At 41.5% G+C, this 18,139-nt stretch overlaps 1 protein-coding gene across 1 annotated transcript in view; it reads right to left on the reverse strand.

Annotated features, from left to right (window-relative positions):
• Nucleotides 1–18,139, reverse strand: part of esco2 (establishment of sister chromatid cohesion N-acetyltransferase 2) — a 50,843-nt gene that overhangs the window by 28,649 nt on the left and 4,055 nt on the right. The window contains exons 4-6 of the mRNA XM_068018505.1: nt 10,687–10,749; nt 7,765–7,840; nt 5,717–5,765 (exon numbers count right to left, since the gene is read on the reverse strand). Coding sequence (XP_067874606.1) covers nt 5,717–5,765; nt 7,765–7,840; nt 10,687–10,749 — 188 coding nt within the window. The remainder of the gene's footprint in view (nt 1–5,716; nt 5,766–7,764; nt 7,841–10,686; nt 10,750–18,139) is intronic.

An 18,139-nucleotide genomic window follows, 5' to 3' on the forward strand; every position in this document is an offset into this window, starting at 1 on the left:
ACTGCTGCCGGAGGATCATCAATTTGGTGAAAGGCATACTTTTAGTCGGGCCAAAAGCTGCTGATCTCCAGTGCAATGAGCTGTCCATGACCAATTGTCACAAACTGGCACATTCCAACGTCAAGGACTAGATGCTGATGGATGCACTAAAGCTTGTGGTAGTCGCCCCAATGACTCAATGGGGAAAGGCCACAATCTAAGGTTCTCCTGCCATAGTATGCACCAGAGAATGTTTCATAGAATATAAAATGTATAAAATGATTAAAAAGGTCACAGACCTGAAATGTTAACTCTGCTTCTCTCTCCACAGATGCTGCCTGACCTGCTGCATATTTCTAGCATTTTCTGTTTATATTTCAGATTTCCAGCATTTGCAGTAATTTGCTTTTACAACAGTAGATACAAATTTGTCAGCAATACTCATCCTGTGGCTGGAGTTCTGCTACCCTGCATCTTTCTCACCATTCTTTACAACAATTATAACTAATCATTATCAATTGACATGAAAGTAGTTATTAATCAACATAATTTGTCTTAATAGAAATGGAACTTAAACAATTCATAATTTTAACAGCTGGGAACAAATATGCACACAATTCAAAGCTTCAGCTTGCTAATACTGAAGCAGTAATTTAGGCAAATCTTGATACTATCTTTGAATAGACACCCATTAAGAAAAAAGACTTCTGTCTTGAAAGTCAATTCAGTGTTTATGTTAAACTTCAGATTGCCTGGGTGTAAGGATTGAAAGAATTCCATGCCAATTGAACAAAGACAATTTTATTTTCAATACTGTCAGCTAATCTGTGCTTTGTGTCATGCAGGCCCCCACCTGCCAAGAATGAGGCACATATATAGACAAGAGAAATTGGAAGTGGGAAGCCAGATAGTTCCCAATCAAAAAAAAGCATGATTAATACAGGTTTTCTTGTGGTTGTATGTGATTGAATACTAACATGTCTGCAACTGAAGTTAATGGCTCTCCAAACCAGCGTTAAATAACTTGGGATAAGTTAAAACACTGTCTATGGAAGAAGTGAGAAAAATGGCTGAGCAGTATGGGATCACTGTATGTGGCAAGGCTAGGAAGTCTGAACTCTTAAAGCTAGTGGCCAACCATTTTTCCCTTGAATCTGAAGAAGCAGAAGCAGTGTTAGAAGTAGACAGGGTATTGTTAGCAAAGAGACAATTGAGGAAAGGGAGAGAGAGAGAGAGAGAGAGAAGCAGGAGAGGAAGAAAGAGAGAGCCTTCCAGAAGGAACGCGAAGGAAATGAAAGGCAGAGAGAGAAAGAATATTCCAGAAAGAATCAGAAGAAAGAGAGCTGAAGCAGTTTGAGTTAACTCGGAGGTGAGAGTAACCCCAGTGAAAACATGGGCAATACAGAGGATCAGAATTCAGGGCTGGGTACAAAATCGCTAACAGTTGCTCAACTAATTCCAAAATTCAATCAGGAAGATGTGGAAGTGTTTTTTGTGTCTTTTGAGAAACTGGCCAGCTAAGACCTGATCTCTTTTACTATAAAGCAAGCTAACGGTAAAAGCCCATGAGGTTTATTCCTTGTTGCCAGATGAGAGTTCATCAAATTATGAACTGACCATAAATGCTATCCTTGGGGCATATGAATTAGTACCTGAAGTCTTTTGCCAAAAGTTTAGAACCCTCAAAATGCAAGCTAATCAAATTATCTGAAGTAAGCAGCTGGCTTTTGAACAGTGGCTGAGGGCTCTTAAAATATAGTTCAGCTATGAGACTTCCAGAGAAGTAATCCTGTTAGAGGAATTTAAAAACTCTCTCCCATTCTCAATAAAGACCCATATAGAGGACCAGCAGGTTCAGGGAGCCCGACAAGCGGCCGTTCTGGCCAATGAGTTTGTTTTAATTTATAAGTCGGTTTTCCAGGGGAGAAACATTTCTAACCACCCCCACAAATCCGAAAAGGACAAAGGATGGGAAGGTGAACTCCGCCCAGGCAGTCCTGGAAGAGAAAGGAAAGCAGGAGACACAGGGGGCCCTCCTCCAGCCAAAAAGGAAGGTGCGGTGAGCAAGAATGAGACCCGGAGACCTGTGTGCTTCCATTGTAATAAAGCGGGGCATTTAAAACCGGACTGCTGGAAACTAAAGGGGAAACCGGTAGGGTTAATCAGGGCACACATGCTCAGTGAAGAGGGGAACCTGATGGAAAGCCCAGCAGAACAGGCTGTGGCTTTAACTGCAGTACGAGTGCAAACCAGGAAGTTTATTACGGCCAGTGCAGGAAAAGCTAATAGGATTCCTGAAGGTCATCAGGGTTTCATGTCTGAAGGTGGTAGCCCTAGTAGTGAAAGAAAGACCGCAGGAGGTCAGAGAGACAGGACCGTGGCAAGAGACAGTTCCCTGCAGTTTCCCTGAATGTGTAGTGGATTAGGCCATGATCAAACCAGCTCCACCAGAGGAGACTGCATTGGCATTGCAGGCAGATGACTACGAGGTCGGTCGGTCTGTCTGAGACTTTCTCTGGAAAGTTAGGAGACCCAGGGATTGAATTAAATATATTTTCCCTAGCTGAGGCTCAGCGAGCCGACCCAGTATTGCAAGAGTTAGCACAGGCTGTTCAATCTGAAAGTGACGCAGAGGGGGATCCTGATTGCTACTATTTAAAGAATGAGGTACTGATGAGGAAATGGAGTTCTCCTCACAGACCTGAGAGCAAACAGTGGGCAGTAGTTCATCAGTTAGTGGTTCCGCAGAGGTATCGGGGAGAAATATTAAGAAGGGCCCATAAGACTACAGTGGCTGTACATGCCGGTATTCGAAAGACCAAAGCCCGCATAAGACAGCGGTTTGACTGGCCAAAACTCCACAAAGATGTGGTGGAGTACTGCAGGAATTGCCACATATGCCAGGATGAGGGGAAACTCCAACCTACAGTGAAACCTGCACCCTTAAGTCCTGTACCGGTGTTAGGAGGACCCTCTAGCATAGGGCTGGTGAACTGTAAGGGACCGCCAGCGAGAACAAAAGGGGACAGGCAAGCACACGGCTAGCAGAAGTTGAGAAAGAGAAGGGGAAAAAGTGACCAAGAGGGCAGGTCAAAGGAAGTCCGGGAGGAATCCCGGATGACAACCCCTAGTGTCCGGTTGGCTAATGCCAAAAAAACGTGAAAAGTTAGACCCCACATCCTCCTATGTAAGTACAGACTCCAGACCCCACCAGTTTCTAAAAGCATTAACAGGAACCTGCCAAGACAAAGAGAGACCTCTAGGGGGCAGAGAACAGTGAGGGTGATGCCTCAACTAGTCGAAGTGCCGCAGGAGAGTGCAGTCAAGTCTGTACACACACTTGAAGGCAGGAATGTCCCAGAGAACAAAAGGGAAATTAACAAAGAATCCTCCTCCATAGTCAGAGGAAAAGGGACCCACCCATCCCCAGAAGTCAAAAGCCTTTGCATGGCTCAGCAAAGCAACGAGTGTGTGTGTGTTCAGGATAGACCCGCCCACTACTACTCTCCTGAGGAAAAACATTACCTCAGCAGGGACCAAGACCCTATGCAGTCATGGCAATGGGAAAACTGAAGAAAAGTTTCCCCAAAGAACCACATGGTTACTGGGATGCTAAAAAGGGGAAATTAAAGCAGCACTGGCATCCAGAAAAGACAATTTTAATAAGATTTAAGAGTTATGAATGAATGGAAATGAATAAGGGAAATGCATGGTTTTTCTTTCTGTATCTTATATTTCTCTCAAACCTTTTAATGAAATGCGCCTTTTTTTCCCCCAAATCGCATTTCATTCCTGAGTGTGGAGGTGTCATGCAGGCCCCCATCTGCCAAGAATGAGGCACATATATTTCGCCACATGGACATTAAATTTTAAAATCGTTGCTGGGAAGAAAAGGCAGCCTATTACCAGGGGTTGCCAAGCCACTGGCTGGAAAGACATTTTTTACATATTAGCAGACAGTGTTGGAACAAAGGAACCAGTCCCTGCTTCCCAATACACAGAAGAGACCTGGTCAAACCAGTCGGTCACGTGACCACCTGCTGGCCAACTAGGGGAGTTTTAAATTGGAGAAACAGTATTTGAAGACGGAAAGCTATTTGCTCCTGGACTGAAAAGACCTCTCGTGGCTGGCTCACCGCAGCCTCTCCTGTCTGCTCATCTCTTTCTCACCAGCTTTGGAATCCATTGAAGACACATGAACCCCAGAAAGAAAGGTTTCCTCCAGTGAACAAGGTTTAAGAAGAATACTGGGCTCCAACGAAAAGCAAGATTCACCTACAAACAAGGACTTAACAGTGAGCTTGAAGCACAGTAACAAAAAGACCCTCATCAGATATTGCCTCAAACCTTTCCACTTATCTTTTCTTCTGTTCTTTTCTGTCTCTATTTGCATGTACATATCACGTATGCATGCTAGCATGGGGCACGGTGCGTATCCTTAGGTGTTAACCAAATTAGAGTGTTTAGTTCAAGTTTAATAAATGTCATGTTTCTTCTTTAAACCCAAGAAAGCCTGTTTGTGCTCATTTCTTTGCCTTATAATTGGAAAGCAAACAAGAATTCACCAAGAGGGAGCTCAAATCACAGTGTGTTTAAAATTAAAACCCTGTTACAGTAAGACCAGGTGAAGGCTGAAAGGGAACCCCTAGACCTCTTTCTCACCTGGTCATAACAATTACAATAAAATAATTTCCACTTAAGATACAATACTTTCTGGTACTTTGAAATTTATAATCGCTAATGTATAACTTGCCAACATTTAAAAGTATTACAAAGTATTTAGATTAGAGATAGGCCCATGCCAATGTTTATGCTCCACATGAGCTTCCTCCCATCCCTCTTTATCTAACCACTTCAACATATCCTTCTATTTCTTTCCTCATGTGCTTATCTAGCTTCTCCTTGAATACATCTATGTCATTTGCCTCAACAATTCCCTAAATTCCACATTCTCACCATATTTCTCCTGAATTCCCTACTGCATTTATTAGGAACTTCATATTTCTGGTCTCACCAGCAAGTGGAAACATATCTTCGACATCTACCCTATCAAATCTTTCATAATCTTGAAGACCTCCATAAACGTCACACCCTCAATCTGCTCTCTTCTAGAAAAAAAAAGAGCCCCAGCCTGTTGGGTATAACCTGTCAGTTCTGGTATCATCCTAGAAAATCTTTTTTTAAAACACCTTCTCCAGTGCCTCTAAATCCTTTTCATAAGAGAGACCAGAACTATTCACAGTTATCCAAATGTATTCTACCTAAGGTTCTATACATGTTTAACACACCTTCTCTACTTTTCAATCCTACCCATCTATTAACAAACCTGAGGTTTTATGGCCTTATTAGCCTGCATCGCTAGTTAGTGATCAGTGCCTTGGTACCCCCAGACACCTTTATTCTTCCACCCAAATTAGACACTTCTCTAAGCAGTATCTGGTCTTCTTATTTTTCCCACCAAAATGTATTACCACACACATATTTGTATCGATAAGTCTAGAAAGACCACTGCCTAAAAATACACAATGGGATACTAGCTTTTGGTCACTAATGTAATTGTCTCCAATTACTGCCTCTGCAATTTTAGCAGAGACAGTAACCTATTTAAAACAAATGCTTCTAATAAATTAGTAGACACAGGAATTTAAGAGGTAGCATATGTTAGGATATAATGGCCATAATCTAAGGCAAACTTAGTACCATAAACACATATTCAGATCTAATGGCAAGTCTGTACCTTTTACTGCCAGTACAAGTACTAAAAATGGGGTAGACAGCAGATGAACCTAAAAAAGACAAAACATGCTCATTACATTTATAAAAAGTGCTCAACTAACCAAAAATATTACAATCACAAAACTCAAAACTTTAATATGTATTGTAATGACAATTAAAATGAACATTTGTTTGTATATTTACAACATATTGGCCTGTATTTTGCAGTCAATGATGAACAAAAGTGCTCACTGCTGAGGTCAAAGAAAGAAGTGATGAGAGATCACACGATCTCTGTGATGAGAACTTTACCCATCTCGCCATGCAGTGGATTGTAGTGTTCCTACATACGAATTAGGAGCAGGAGTAGGCCACTCGACCCTTCGAACCTGCTCCCCCATTCAACAAGAGCATGGCTGATCTGATTGTAACCTCAAATCCATATTCCCCCCCTTAAGGGGGGGGGGGGATTCCCAGCGAGGAGCTGCAGTAAAATCATTAAGCTGACCAAGCAGCCAATTAATGAAATCCCACAGATGCCAAGCAGGAAATAAAAAGCACTAAAATCAGATCACTTTAAAAATTTTTTACATAGAGCAAATAGAGATTGGGACATATATTGGAGAATAGTGCAGAAAGTTGGAGTTGAGGTAGATCAGCCATAGTCCTGTTGAATGGCAGAGCAGGTTTGAAGGGTCAAATGGCCTACTCCAGCTCCTATTTATGTTCTTACATACTGTATATATAACTGAAGCTAAAATGTCATGAACTTCTTTTAAATATTAGTTTTAAAATAATCATAATGGAGACATTTAACAACAATCCACAAATATAAACTTTTTTTTTTCAGGGCCAGATCTGTTCAGCAATAGTTACTATTCATTTTCCCGTTATAAACTCAGTTGCACCTGACCGTACAAGGTGCAACTTTGTATGATAGTCCAACAGGGATGAGAGTGGGAAAGGGGAATTTCTTGTCATACAAATTGATTTCACTGATTGCTGGCTCCATAAGGGTGTGTGGAGGTGGTTCACAGCACAGCCTTCTCATGCACTAAATCCTGAAGTTGCAGTCAGTTTTCAGAGGGCTAATAACAGCGAACTCCTGACAGTTCACCATCAAAACCTCTTGCAAAATGCAGGCCAGAGTACTTTAAGTGGCTAATTGAAAAGAAATCCTAAACTAAAAGTTTACATGTTCTAGTTAAGAACAAAATGCCAATATTTTTCAACCCACAAAATGGAAATATAAACAGTCCATAAGACATTCTATCCACATATTTTGTTCATTCAATATTTTTCCAGTGCTTCACTGATAATCTTTGACACCATCCAACAGTTTTATATGACGAATTCTGCAAATCATTCCACCCATTAACACCCTTTCTATGACTGAAATATCTTTTTGGTCTCCATCATCTTTTACTTTCACTGTATTTTTCTAATCTTACAGTTTAATTTTCTTAGTTTTCAGTTCTAATGAAGACTTTAAATCTGAAACATATCTTTTCTTTTTACAGATACTAAGCAACCTGCCCTGAATTTCCAGCATTTTCAATTTTTACTGCAAGTGCTCAGTTATATCTCCTAGTTTTTATCCCCAATTGTTACTTTTACAAACTACAATAATGTTGAAAGGTTATCCAAAATTAGAACAGAAAGCATATCTTACTATACCAATTTTGATTGTGAATCTATTATTTTCAACTATACTTTGAATACCAACATGGAATTTAAGAGGTACAGTCTCATCCATTCCAGCCATCCATTTTATCACCTTCTCTCCTAAAGGCACTGACTCATGTTAGATTCTACAAGCATTGTCATCTCAAATGAACATTCTTCACGCGAGACTGGAGCTTGGCAAGCATCACAGCAGAGCAGTTTCGTTTCTACTCAACAACCATACATGTCCATTTTCCAGGAAGATATCAATGGATGTAAAGGAGAAATACAGAGATTCTTTCAAAAGTGGACATCAGTACCTTAGCCAATCCAAAATTAGCATCAAGACGAACCATCACACGGTCTCATTTCATATTGAGCCCTAGTCATGACTGAATCAATTACCTTCATTTTTGTCAGTATTTCCTTCAGAGGTGCTCCCATCTTGAAATCCCAAAATAGTTTCACGAGTACTAAAGCTCTTAAGATGAAAGGTAAAATTAAATATGATGTAACGTATTATCTTTTCTTTTTAAAAAGTTAAGCCAAACTCAAAAACAAATGCTATAAGCATTCTTAAGTGTGGTATCTGTGAAAGGAATCAGGATATCTTGAGAATGTGAAAGATGTGAAAAATATAAATGCAATTTTGTTGACATTCCTTATTGCTACTTAGAACCATTAAAATATAATTCCTTTCACAGAAATGCAAAAATAAAACTTTCATGGAATTCAGTTTAACCTAAATAGATACTGACTAAAATCCAACTCAATATTAAAAAAAACAATAACAGCACACTAGATAGTGTCCTTTGATGCTAACAAGTTTTTTTTTTAAAGAGACCAATCACGGCAAAGTGATAATATTTTGTTAGCGAGGAGTGAAGCAGACAAATGCCATACTTCTTGAAAGAGGCACAGATCAGTTCCACATTCACTTACACTTGGCATCGGAATGCCAATGCAGCTTAGATGTTCAGAGGGCTTTGGCCCTGGTTTACTACTTGTATGAGGAATGCAATTTAAGAAACTCTTCTTCCAAGACTTAACTAAACATGAGCTAATGACAATGGCAGCCCATACCCTATCATTGGCCTAACGTGGCAATAAAACATTCTAGAATGGTAGAGCATTTTCCTTAAAAAACTTAATTACTTTTGTCCATGCATGGAAGCCCATTTGTATTTTAGAGGCCTGAAATAGGCAAAAAGAAACTCATTCTTTTTAGTATGGGGTTATGAAAGGGAATTAATGCTCTCAACAAGGTTAATTATGTCAGCTTGTCACCCAGTGATGGCATCAAGCATTCGGAGGTCAGGTATAAACATAGGCCAGGTACACAGTAAATATCCATATGCTGCTCCAACAATATATTATAATCACTGTCTCAAAAAAGCACTACACCCATACACTGTTCTCCTTCACCTCATATTTATATAGTACCTTTAACATAATTAAGATGTTCGAAGACACTTCACAGGAGCATTATAAAACAAAAATTGACACCAAGCCAAATTAAGGGCTAGTGGGGCAGAGCTTTGTCAAAGAGGTAGGTTTTAAGGAGCATCTTACGCGGAGGAAAGAGAAGTAGAGGGATGGAGAAGTTTATGGAATGAATTTCAGAGCTTAATGCCTTGGCAGCTGAAGGAATGGCCACCAATGGCAACGTCATCAAAATTGGGGATGCTCAAGAGGCCAGAATTAGAGGAGCGCAGTAAAAGATTACAGAGATAGGTAGCAGGCGAAGGCATGGAAGAATTTGGACACAAGGATGAGAATTTTAAAAATAGAGACATTGCTTAACCCGGATCCAATGTAGGAGAGTAGGAGTGATTGGTGAATGGGATTTAGCAAGTTAGGGCATTAGCAGCAGAATTTACAGAGGCTAGGACGTGGGATGCTAGCTAGGAGTGCATTGAAATAGTCAAATATAGGAGGTCACAAAGACATGGAAGAGTGTTTCAGTAGCAGAGGAGGGGAGGCAGGGGCAAAGTCAGGCAATGTTACAGAGGTAGAAATAGGTGGCCTGAATGATGGCATGGATGTGTGGTCAGAAGCTCATCTTGGGGTCAAATATGACACCGAGGATGCAAACAGTCCAATTCAACCTCAGATAGTTGCCAGTGAGAGGGATGGAGTCGACAGCTAGGCAATAGAGTTTGTGACAAGGACTAAAAACAATGGTTTCGGTATTCCCGATATTTAGTTGGAGGAAATTTCTGCTCACCCAGGACTGCATATTGGACAAGCAGCCTGACTATTTAGAAACAAAGTCATCCAAATTTGAGAGACAAAAGCAAGATACTGCAGATGCTGGAACTCTAAAATAAACAACAGAAAATGCTTAAAACGTTTTCCCAGTTCTGATGAAAAGGTCATCGACCTGAAACTTTAACTCTGTTTCTCTCTCCACAAATGCTGCCGGACCTTATAAGTATTTCCAGCATTTTCTGTTTTTTTGAATTCAATGCGGAGAAGTCCGAGGTAATGCACTTGGGAAGGGCATTGAGTGGGGTAGAGGAAGTGAGACACCTTGGAGTGCATGTCCACAGGTCCCTGAAGGTGGCAGGACAGGTAGATAAAGTGGTGAAGGTATATGGAATGCTTTCCTTTATTGGCTGAGGTATAGAATACATAAGCAGGGATATAATGCTGGAACTGTATAAAATGCTGGTTAGGCCACAGCTGGAGTACTGCATACAGTTCTGGTCACCACATTACAGGAAGGATATAATTGCTCTGGACAGTGTACAGAGGAGATTTACAAGAATGTTGCCAGGGCTTGAAAATGGCAGCTATGAGGAAAGATTGGATAGGCTCGGGTTATTTTCCATAGATCAGAGGAGGCTGAGGAGCGACTTAATTGAGGTGTACAAAATTATGAAGGGCCTAGATAGAGTAGACAAGAAGGACCAGTTTCCCCTAGCGGAGAGGTCAATTACCAAGAGGCACAGATTTGTGATTGGTAGAAGGATTTAAAGTGGACATGAGGAAAAACTTTTTCACCCAGAGGGTGGTGGTTGTTTGGCATTCGTGCCCGGATTGGTGGTGGAGGCAGAAACCCCCAACTCATTTAAAAGGTACCTGAGCCTGCACCTGAAGTGCTGTAACCTGCAAGGCTACGCACCAGGTGCTGGAAGGTGGGATTAGAATGGGTGGTTAGTTTTTTCAGCCGGCACAGACACCATGGCTAAATGGCCTCTTTCTCTGCGGTACCTTTTCTATGGTTCTATGGTAGCTGTGCAGTCCTCTCACATAGAATCCTTCCAGTCAGAAACAGTTTTCTCACCAGTCCATATTGGATTTCAACATTATACTATAGCTTACCTCAGCATTCAAAATTTCTTGTTTATCCTTTTCAGACTCTGAATCATGAAACTGGTCAAACCACTGTAACAATGAACAACCAACACATAATTGTCAATTATAGATAGAAGTTCAAAGAACCATATATAGTCATATGAGATGGGGGGGGGGGGGAGGAGAAAAGGGACAAACAGAGGGGGATTCAGACAGAGGGGGAGACAGAGAAAGGAAGGGAGGGAGGGAGATAGAGAGAGACAGAAGGAGGGAGGGAGACAGAAGGAGGGAGGGAGACAGAAGGAGGGAGGGAGACAGAAGGAGGGAGGGAGACAGAAGGAGGGAGGGAGACAGAAGGAGGGAGGGAGACAGAAGGAGGGAGGGAGACGGATGGACAGCAGGACAGAGACAGACAGACATAGATATATAAATTTGTTGTATTTTTCATAATTCAATTGTAATTCATTTAAACAGAGTCTTTGGAATATGAAAAATCACTCAGTTCCATAACTTCATTATTCATGCTACTCTATTTTAATAGGCATTCATATCATGTCGGCCATTCCATAAAATAAACAAGCAGCTTGTTTGGCTATTTATCTGCTTCATTACAAACAGCAGCCAAATATACCATACATTTCATTACAGCTCGGTACAAATGAAGGGATGCCCGGCTGTGACAGACACAGACAATCAGATGTCACTCTTGGAACACCTCTCAGTGATAAAATGAGCAGGAAGTAAAAGTGTAAAGATCTGGCACAGAAAGTGTAAAAGAAAAAGTTTTGCATTTATATAGCACCTTTCAAATTGCTTTAGTGACTGAAGTACTCTTGAAGTATAGCCACCATTGTAATGGACGAAGCGTCAACACTGCCCCTTTAAAAATTCCCTGCAATATGGCAGGACAACCTCATTTTCACACTGCCCTACATAAGCCACATAATGAACCATCAAGATGAAACTAAAACACAGCTCTCCTAAAGAAAAGTTCTTGAAGCATGATATCACGCTGAGTTTCCATAAACATTATCTAATGAATAGCATCACTCACTCTAAATCGTCACTTACTCTGCCAAATCCAATTTATACAAGTGAATAATCAGAAAAAAAACAAGAAATAATTTCAGCCTAAAAAATAAAATACAATGTTAGAAGAAATATAGAGTAGCCCGATACTGAAAAATTTGTTCATCTGCACCAGGGTGTTCAAACTGCAGCTCACATGTGTTGTGCCCCTCCTCAAAACTAAGGGAACTCAGTCCTATATGTGTTCATTACATTTAACTCACTAATTTGTCTTGTTTAAATTTTGCACGTCTCATTATTTGAAAAGGGCCATTCTTAACATCGGTTGCCACATTGACACGTAAATCCTAAATCAGAAGTCCATAGTCTGCATCAAGATCTTGAGGTAAATGTCAATTAATAGGAACAAAGATTTAAATCTTATACATGTTTTACTTCTGTTAATTAGTTAGCTTGAGCAGCAGCTAGTCACTGTGGTGCATCTGCGAGACTTAAGTGTTTCATGAATAGCACGTTTCTAGAGGTGGTCATCCCTAGGCTGAGAATACAGAATAATGTCAAGAAGATAAGGTTAAGGGTACTCTACTTGAATGCGCACAGCATTCACGACAAGGTAGATGATTTATAGGCACAAATAGAGGTAAATGGGTATGATCTAACTGCCATTACGGAAACGGGCTGCAGGGTGACCAAGACTCTGAACAGAATATTCAAGGATACTTGACATTTAGGAAGGACAGGCAAAAAGGAAAAGGAGGTGGTCTTGCACTGATAATAAGGGATGGAATCAGTACATTAGTAAAGGAGGATCTCAGATCGGAAGAACAAAGTGTGGAACGTTTGGGTGGAGCCATGAAACAGCAAGGAGCAGCAAACATTGGTAGGAGTTGTTTATAGGCCACCAAATAGTAGTGGTAGTGCGGGGCATGGAGATTAGAGAAACATGTAGCATGAGTAATACAGTAATCATGGGTGACTTCAATATGCATATAGAACATAGAACAGTACAGCACAATACAGGCCCTTCGGCCCACGATGTTGTGCCGAACATTTAACCTACTCTAATATCAAACTAACTACCTACCCTTCATTCTACTATCATCCATGTACCTATCCAAGAGTCGCTTAAATGTCCCTAATGTATCTGCTTCTACTACCATCGCTGGTAGCGCATTCCAAGCACCCACCACTCTCTGTGTAAAGAACCTACCTCTGATATCTCCCCGAAACCTTCCTCCAATCACCTTAAAATTATGCCCCCTGGTGATAGCCCTTTCCACCCTGGGAAAAAGTCTCTGACTATCCACTCTATCTATGCCTCTCATCATCTTGTACCCCTCTATCAAGTCACCTCTCATCCTTCTACGCTCCAATGAGAAAAGCCCTAGCTCCCTCAATCTTTCTTCGTAGGACATGCCCTCCAGTCCAGGCAGCATCCTGGTAAATCTCCTCTGCACCCTCTCTAAAGCTTCCACATCCTTCCTATAATGAGGCGACCAGAACTGAACACAATATTCCAAGTGTGGTCAAACCAGGGCCTTATAGAGCTGCAGCACAACCTCGCGGCTCTTAAACTCAATTCCCCTGTTAATGAAAGCCAACACACCATACGCCTTAACAACCCTATCAACTTGGGTGGCAACTTTGAGCGATCTATGGACATGGACCCCAAGAACCCTCTGTTCCTCCACACTACCAAGAATCCTGTCTTTAAGCCTGTATTCCGCATTCAAATTCGACCTTCCAAAATGAATCACTTCACACTTTTCCAGGTTGAACTCCATCTGCCACTTCTCAGCCCAGCTCTGCATCCTGTCAATGTCCCGTTGCAACCTAGAACAGCCTTCCACACTATCCACAACTCCAGCAACCTTCGTGTCATCGGCAAACTTGCTAACCCAGCCTTCCACATCCTCATCCAAGTCATTTATAGACGGAGTAAACCTAATGAGCACTAATGCTGTGGAGGATGAGTTTCTGGAGTGTGTTAGGGATGGTCTTCTAGAGCAGTATGTTGAGGAACCGACTAGGGAACAGGCTATTTTAGATCTAGTATTGTGTAATGAGAAGGGGATAATTAATAATCTTTTTGTAAAAGAACCTTTAGGGATGAGTGACCATAAGATGATAGAACTTTACATTATGTTTGAAAGTGAGGTAGTTCAATCTTAAACCAGTGTGTTAAATTTGAACAAAGGAAATTATGAAGGTGTGAGGGGCAAACTGGCTGAGGTGGATTGGGAAAATACATTAAAAGGTATGGCAGTACATAGGCAATGGATAGTCTTGAAAGAATTATTATATAGTTTACAGCAACTATACACTCCTTAAAGGCACAAAAACCCAAAAAGAAACGGCAATCAACCGTGGCTAACAAAGTTAAGGATTGTATAAGATTAAAAGAAAAGGCCTATTAAGTTGCCCAAGATAGTGGTAAACCTGAGGATTGGGAGGATTTTAAGAATACAGCAAAGAAGTACCAAGAAACTGATGAAGAAAGGGAGAATAGAATATGAATGAAAACTAGCAAAAAACATAAAAACGGACTGTAAAATCTTCCATAGATACATAAAAAGGAAATGTTTGGCCAAGACAAATTGCACACAGAGTCAGGAGAATTTGTAATGGGGAATACAGAAATAGCAGAGAGCTAAATGATTACTTTGTCTCTCTTCACTGAGGAAGATACAAGAAATCTCCCAGAATCAGAGATCTAAGGGACTAGAGAGAATGAGGAATTGAAGGAAATTATTAGTAAGAAGGTTGTATTGAAGAAATTAATGGGAATGAAGATTGATAAATCCCCAGAACCTGATATTCTACATCCCAGAGTGTTGAAAGGGGTAGCTATGGAGATAGTGGATGCATTGGTGATCAACTTCCAAAATTTTACAGATTCTAGAACAGTCCCTGCAGATTGGAAGGTAGCAAATGTTTCACCACTATTTAAGAAAGGGGAGAGAGAAAACAGGGAACTACAGACCTGTTAACCTTACCTCAGTAGTAGGGAAAATGCTAGAATCTATTCTAAAAAATATGATAACTGGACACTTGGATAATAATGATCTGATTGGGCATAGTCAACAGGGATTTATGAGTGGGAAATCATGTTTGACGAACTGTTGGGAGTTTTTTTGAGGATGTTACTAACAGAATTGATAAAGGGGAGTCGGTGGACATCGTATACTTGGATTTTCAGAAGGCTTTTGATAAAAGTCCCCCACAGGAGATTGGTTAGCAAAATTAAAGCACATGGGATAGGAGGTAATATACTGGAATGGATTAAGGTCTGGTTAACTGGCAGAAACCAGAGTAGGAATAAACAGGTCATTCTTGCATTGGCAGGATGTGACTAGTGGGGTACCGCAATGATCAGTACTTGGGTCCCAGCTGTTCACCATATATATCAACGATTTGGATGTGGGGACCAAATGTAATATTTCCAATCTCGTGGATGACACAAAACTAGGTGGGAATGTGTGTTGTGAGGAAGATGCAAAGCGGCTTCAAGGGGATTTGGACAGGCTAAGTGAATGAGCAAGAACATGGCAGATGGAATATAATGTAGAAAAATGTGAGGTTATTCACTTTGGTAGGAGGAATAGATGTGCAGAGTATTTCTTAAATGATAAGAGATCAAAAAGCGTAGATGTACAAAGGGACCTGGGTGTCCTGGTCAATAAGTCACTGAAAGCTAACATGCAGGTGCAGCAAGCAATTAGGAAGGCTAATGGTATGTTAGCCTTTATCGCAATAGGATTTGAGTACAGGAGTAGCAAAGTCTTGCTTCAATTGTATAGAACCTTGGTTAGACCGCACCTGGAGTACTGTGTGCAGTTTTGGTCCCCTTACCTTAGGAAGGATATTATTGCCATAGAGGGAGTACAACCAAGGTTCACCAGACTCGTTCTCTGGATGGCTGGATTGTCTTATGAAGAGAGATTGGGGAAACTGGGCCTGTATTCTCTAGAGTTTAAGAGTGAGAGGTGAAACCTATAAAACATTTAAAGGGATCGATAGGGTAGATGCAGGTAAAATGTTTCCCCTGGTTGGGGCGTCTAGAACCAGGGGACTAAAGCCTGGCTCGGGTATAAAATTAAAACCCGATCTGGGCCCGACCTGACCACAGCCAGCCCGAGACCTTTAATTTTTTTTCCACACCCTACCCGAATATCGTTGATCCATTCCAACAGCAGGCTATCCCTGCAGATGGACTTGTGGGTAATCATGAGTAAGCATGATCCTGTGACTTCCTGGAAGCAGCACTGTCCAGCCCGACCCAACCCGAGCCCGAATGCTGGACTTGGAATATAGACCCAACCTATGTAGTTGTGTCTCGCTGGGTTCGGGTCAGGTCGCCAGGCTTCATAAGGGACACAATTCCAAAATAAGGGGGAAGCCAATTAAGATCGAGCTGAGGAGAAATTTCTTTACTCAGAGGGTTGTGAATCTTTGGAATTCTCTACCTCAAAGGGCTGTGGAAGCTCACTCATTGAGTATGTGTAAAACAGAGATTGACAGATTTCTAAATACCAATAACAGAAAGGGATAAGGGGATAGTGCGAGGAAAAAGGCATTGAAGTGGATGATCAGCCATGATCCTATTAAATGGCGGTGCACGCCCAATGGCCTACTCCTGCTCTTATCCCACAGTTTAAGGATGTGTCGGCGAAGTGGGATTGGGTAACTGCCAAGCAGTCAAGACAGACCTGGCAGGTAGCACAGGAATCCTGAGTGCATCTCACTCTCGCTCAACCAGTATTCGGTTCTGAACACTGGTGAGATTGATGGTTCCGCTGGGGAGTGCAGCCAAGGCCAAGTCCACAGCACGACGGCTGGTTCAACTTTACAGGACCGGTGGAGGTGGTTACAGGAAAAAGATTAGGAAAGCAATAGTCATAGGGGATTCTATAGTTAAGGGAACAGGCAGATGTTTATATGGGCGCAGATGTGATTACAGGATGATATGTTGCCTCCCTGGTGTCAGGGTCAAGGGTGTCACTGAGCAGCTGCATAGCACTCTGAGGGGGTTGGAGGGGCAGGTGAACAGGCAGAGGTTGCAGTCCATGTCAGTACCAACGACAAAGGTAGAAAGAGGGATGAGGTTCTGTAGGCAGTTTTTTGGGACCTAGGAAAGAGACTAGTAAGAAGGACCTGAAATGTAGTAATTTTGGGATTACTCCCCATACTATGCACTAGTGAGTATAAAAATAGAACAGAACAGATTAATTCATGGTGGACAGATGGCACAGGAGGGAGGGCTTTAGATTCCTGGGAAACAGGGGCAGGTGGGACCTATGTAGGCCAGATGGGATAGACTTCAACAAAGCCACGACCAATGTCCTTGTGGAGCTGTTTGCTAGTGGTGTTGGAGAGAGTATAAACTAACTTGGCAGGGGGATGGGAAACAGGATGTAACATTAGAAAGGATAAACAAGGTTCACAAAGGATTGGGAGAGACAGATAGCACTAGAGTAAGAAATAGTAAGGTGTTAGGTGAAGTCAGACCAAGTGGAATGCAGTTAGGTTTACAGTACATGTATGTAAATGCACGAAGAGTGGCAAATAAGGCTGATGTGTTGCAGGCATAAATAGCCACATGGCAATATGATGTGATAATAATGGAGACCTGGCTCAAAAAAGGACATGATTGGGTACTAAATATTCCTGGATACAAGGCTTTCAGGAAAGATAGGGAAGGAAAGAAAGGAAATGGGTGCATGTAATGATAATGGAGAATATTGAAGTGGTGGAGAGAGAGGATGTCCTGGAGGGGTCAAAGACAAAATCTATTTGGTTAGAGTACAGAAACAATAGAGGTACTATTACACCATTGGGGTATTCTACAGGCTAACTGGTGGGAAAGATGTAAAGGAGCAAATTTGCAGGACAGAGGTGCAAAAACTATAGAGTAGTAATAATGAGGGACTTTAAATATCTGAATATAGACTGGGATAATAGTATAAAAGGGTAGAGATGGGGGCGGGGGGGGCGGCAGCATGTGGATGGGGTGTTGTGGGGGGGGGGGGGATGAATTTCTAATGTGTGTTCAGGAGAATGACACAGATTTAAGGTGATTGGCAAAAGAACCAAAGGCGACATGAGGAAAAACTTTTTTAAAAATGCAGTGAGTGGTTAGGATCTGGATTGCACTGCCTGAGTATGCTTTGGAGGCAGATTCAATTACAGCTTTCAACAGGGAATTGGATAAACACCTGAAGAGAAAAAAAAAATTGCAGGGCTACAGGGAAAGGGCAGGGCAGTGGGACCAGCTGAATTGCTCTTAGAGGGCCAGCATGGACACAATAGGCCAAATGGTTTTCTTTTGTGTTGTAACCATTGTATGATTCTATGTACCCCGGATTCCACAGTATACATCAACATGGCTCATGAAGACAAAAGCTTAGACAACCCCAATCTGCATCTTCAAATAGGAGCCCTACAAAAAAAT

Source organism: Heterodontus francisci, chromosome 3 (genome assembly GCF_036365525.1).
Source record: "Heterodontus francisci isolate sHetFra1 chromosome 3, sHetFra1.hap1, whole genome shotgun sequence".
Lineage (NCBI taxonomy): Eukaryota > Metazoa > Chordata > Chondrichthyes > Heterodontiformes > Heterodontidae > Heterodontus > Heterodontus francisci.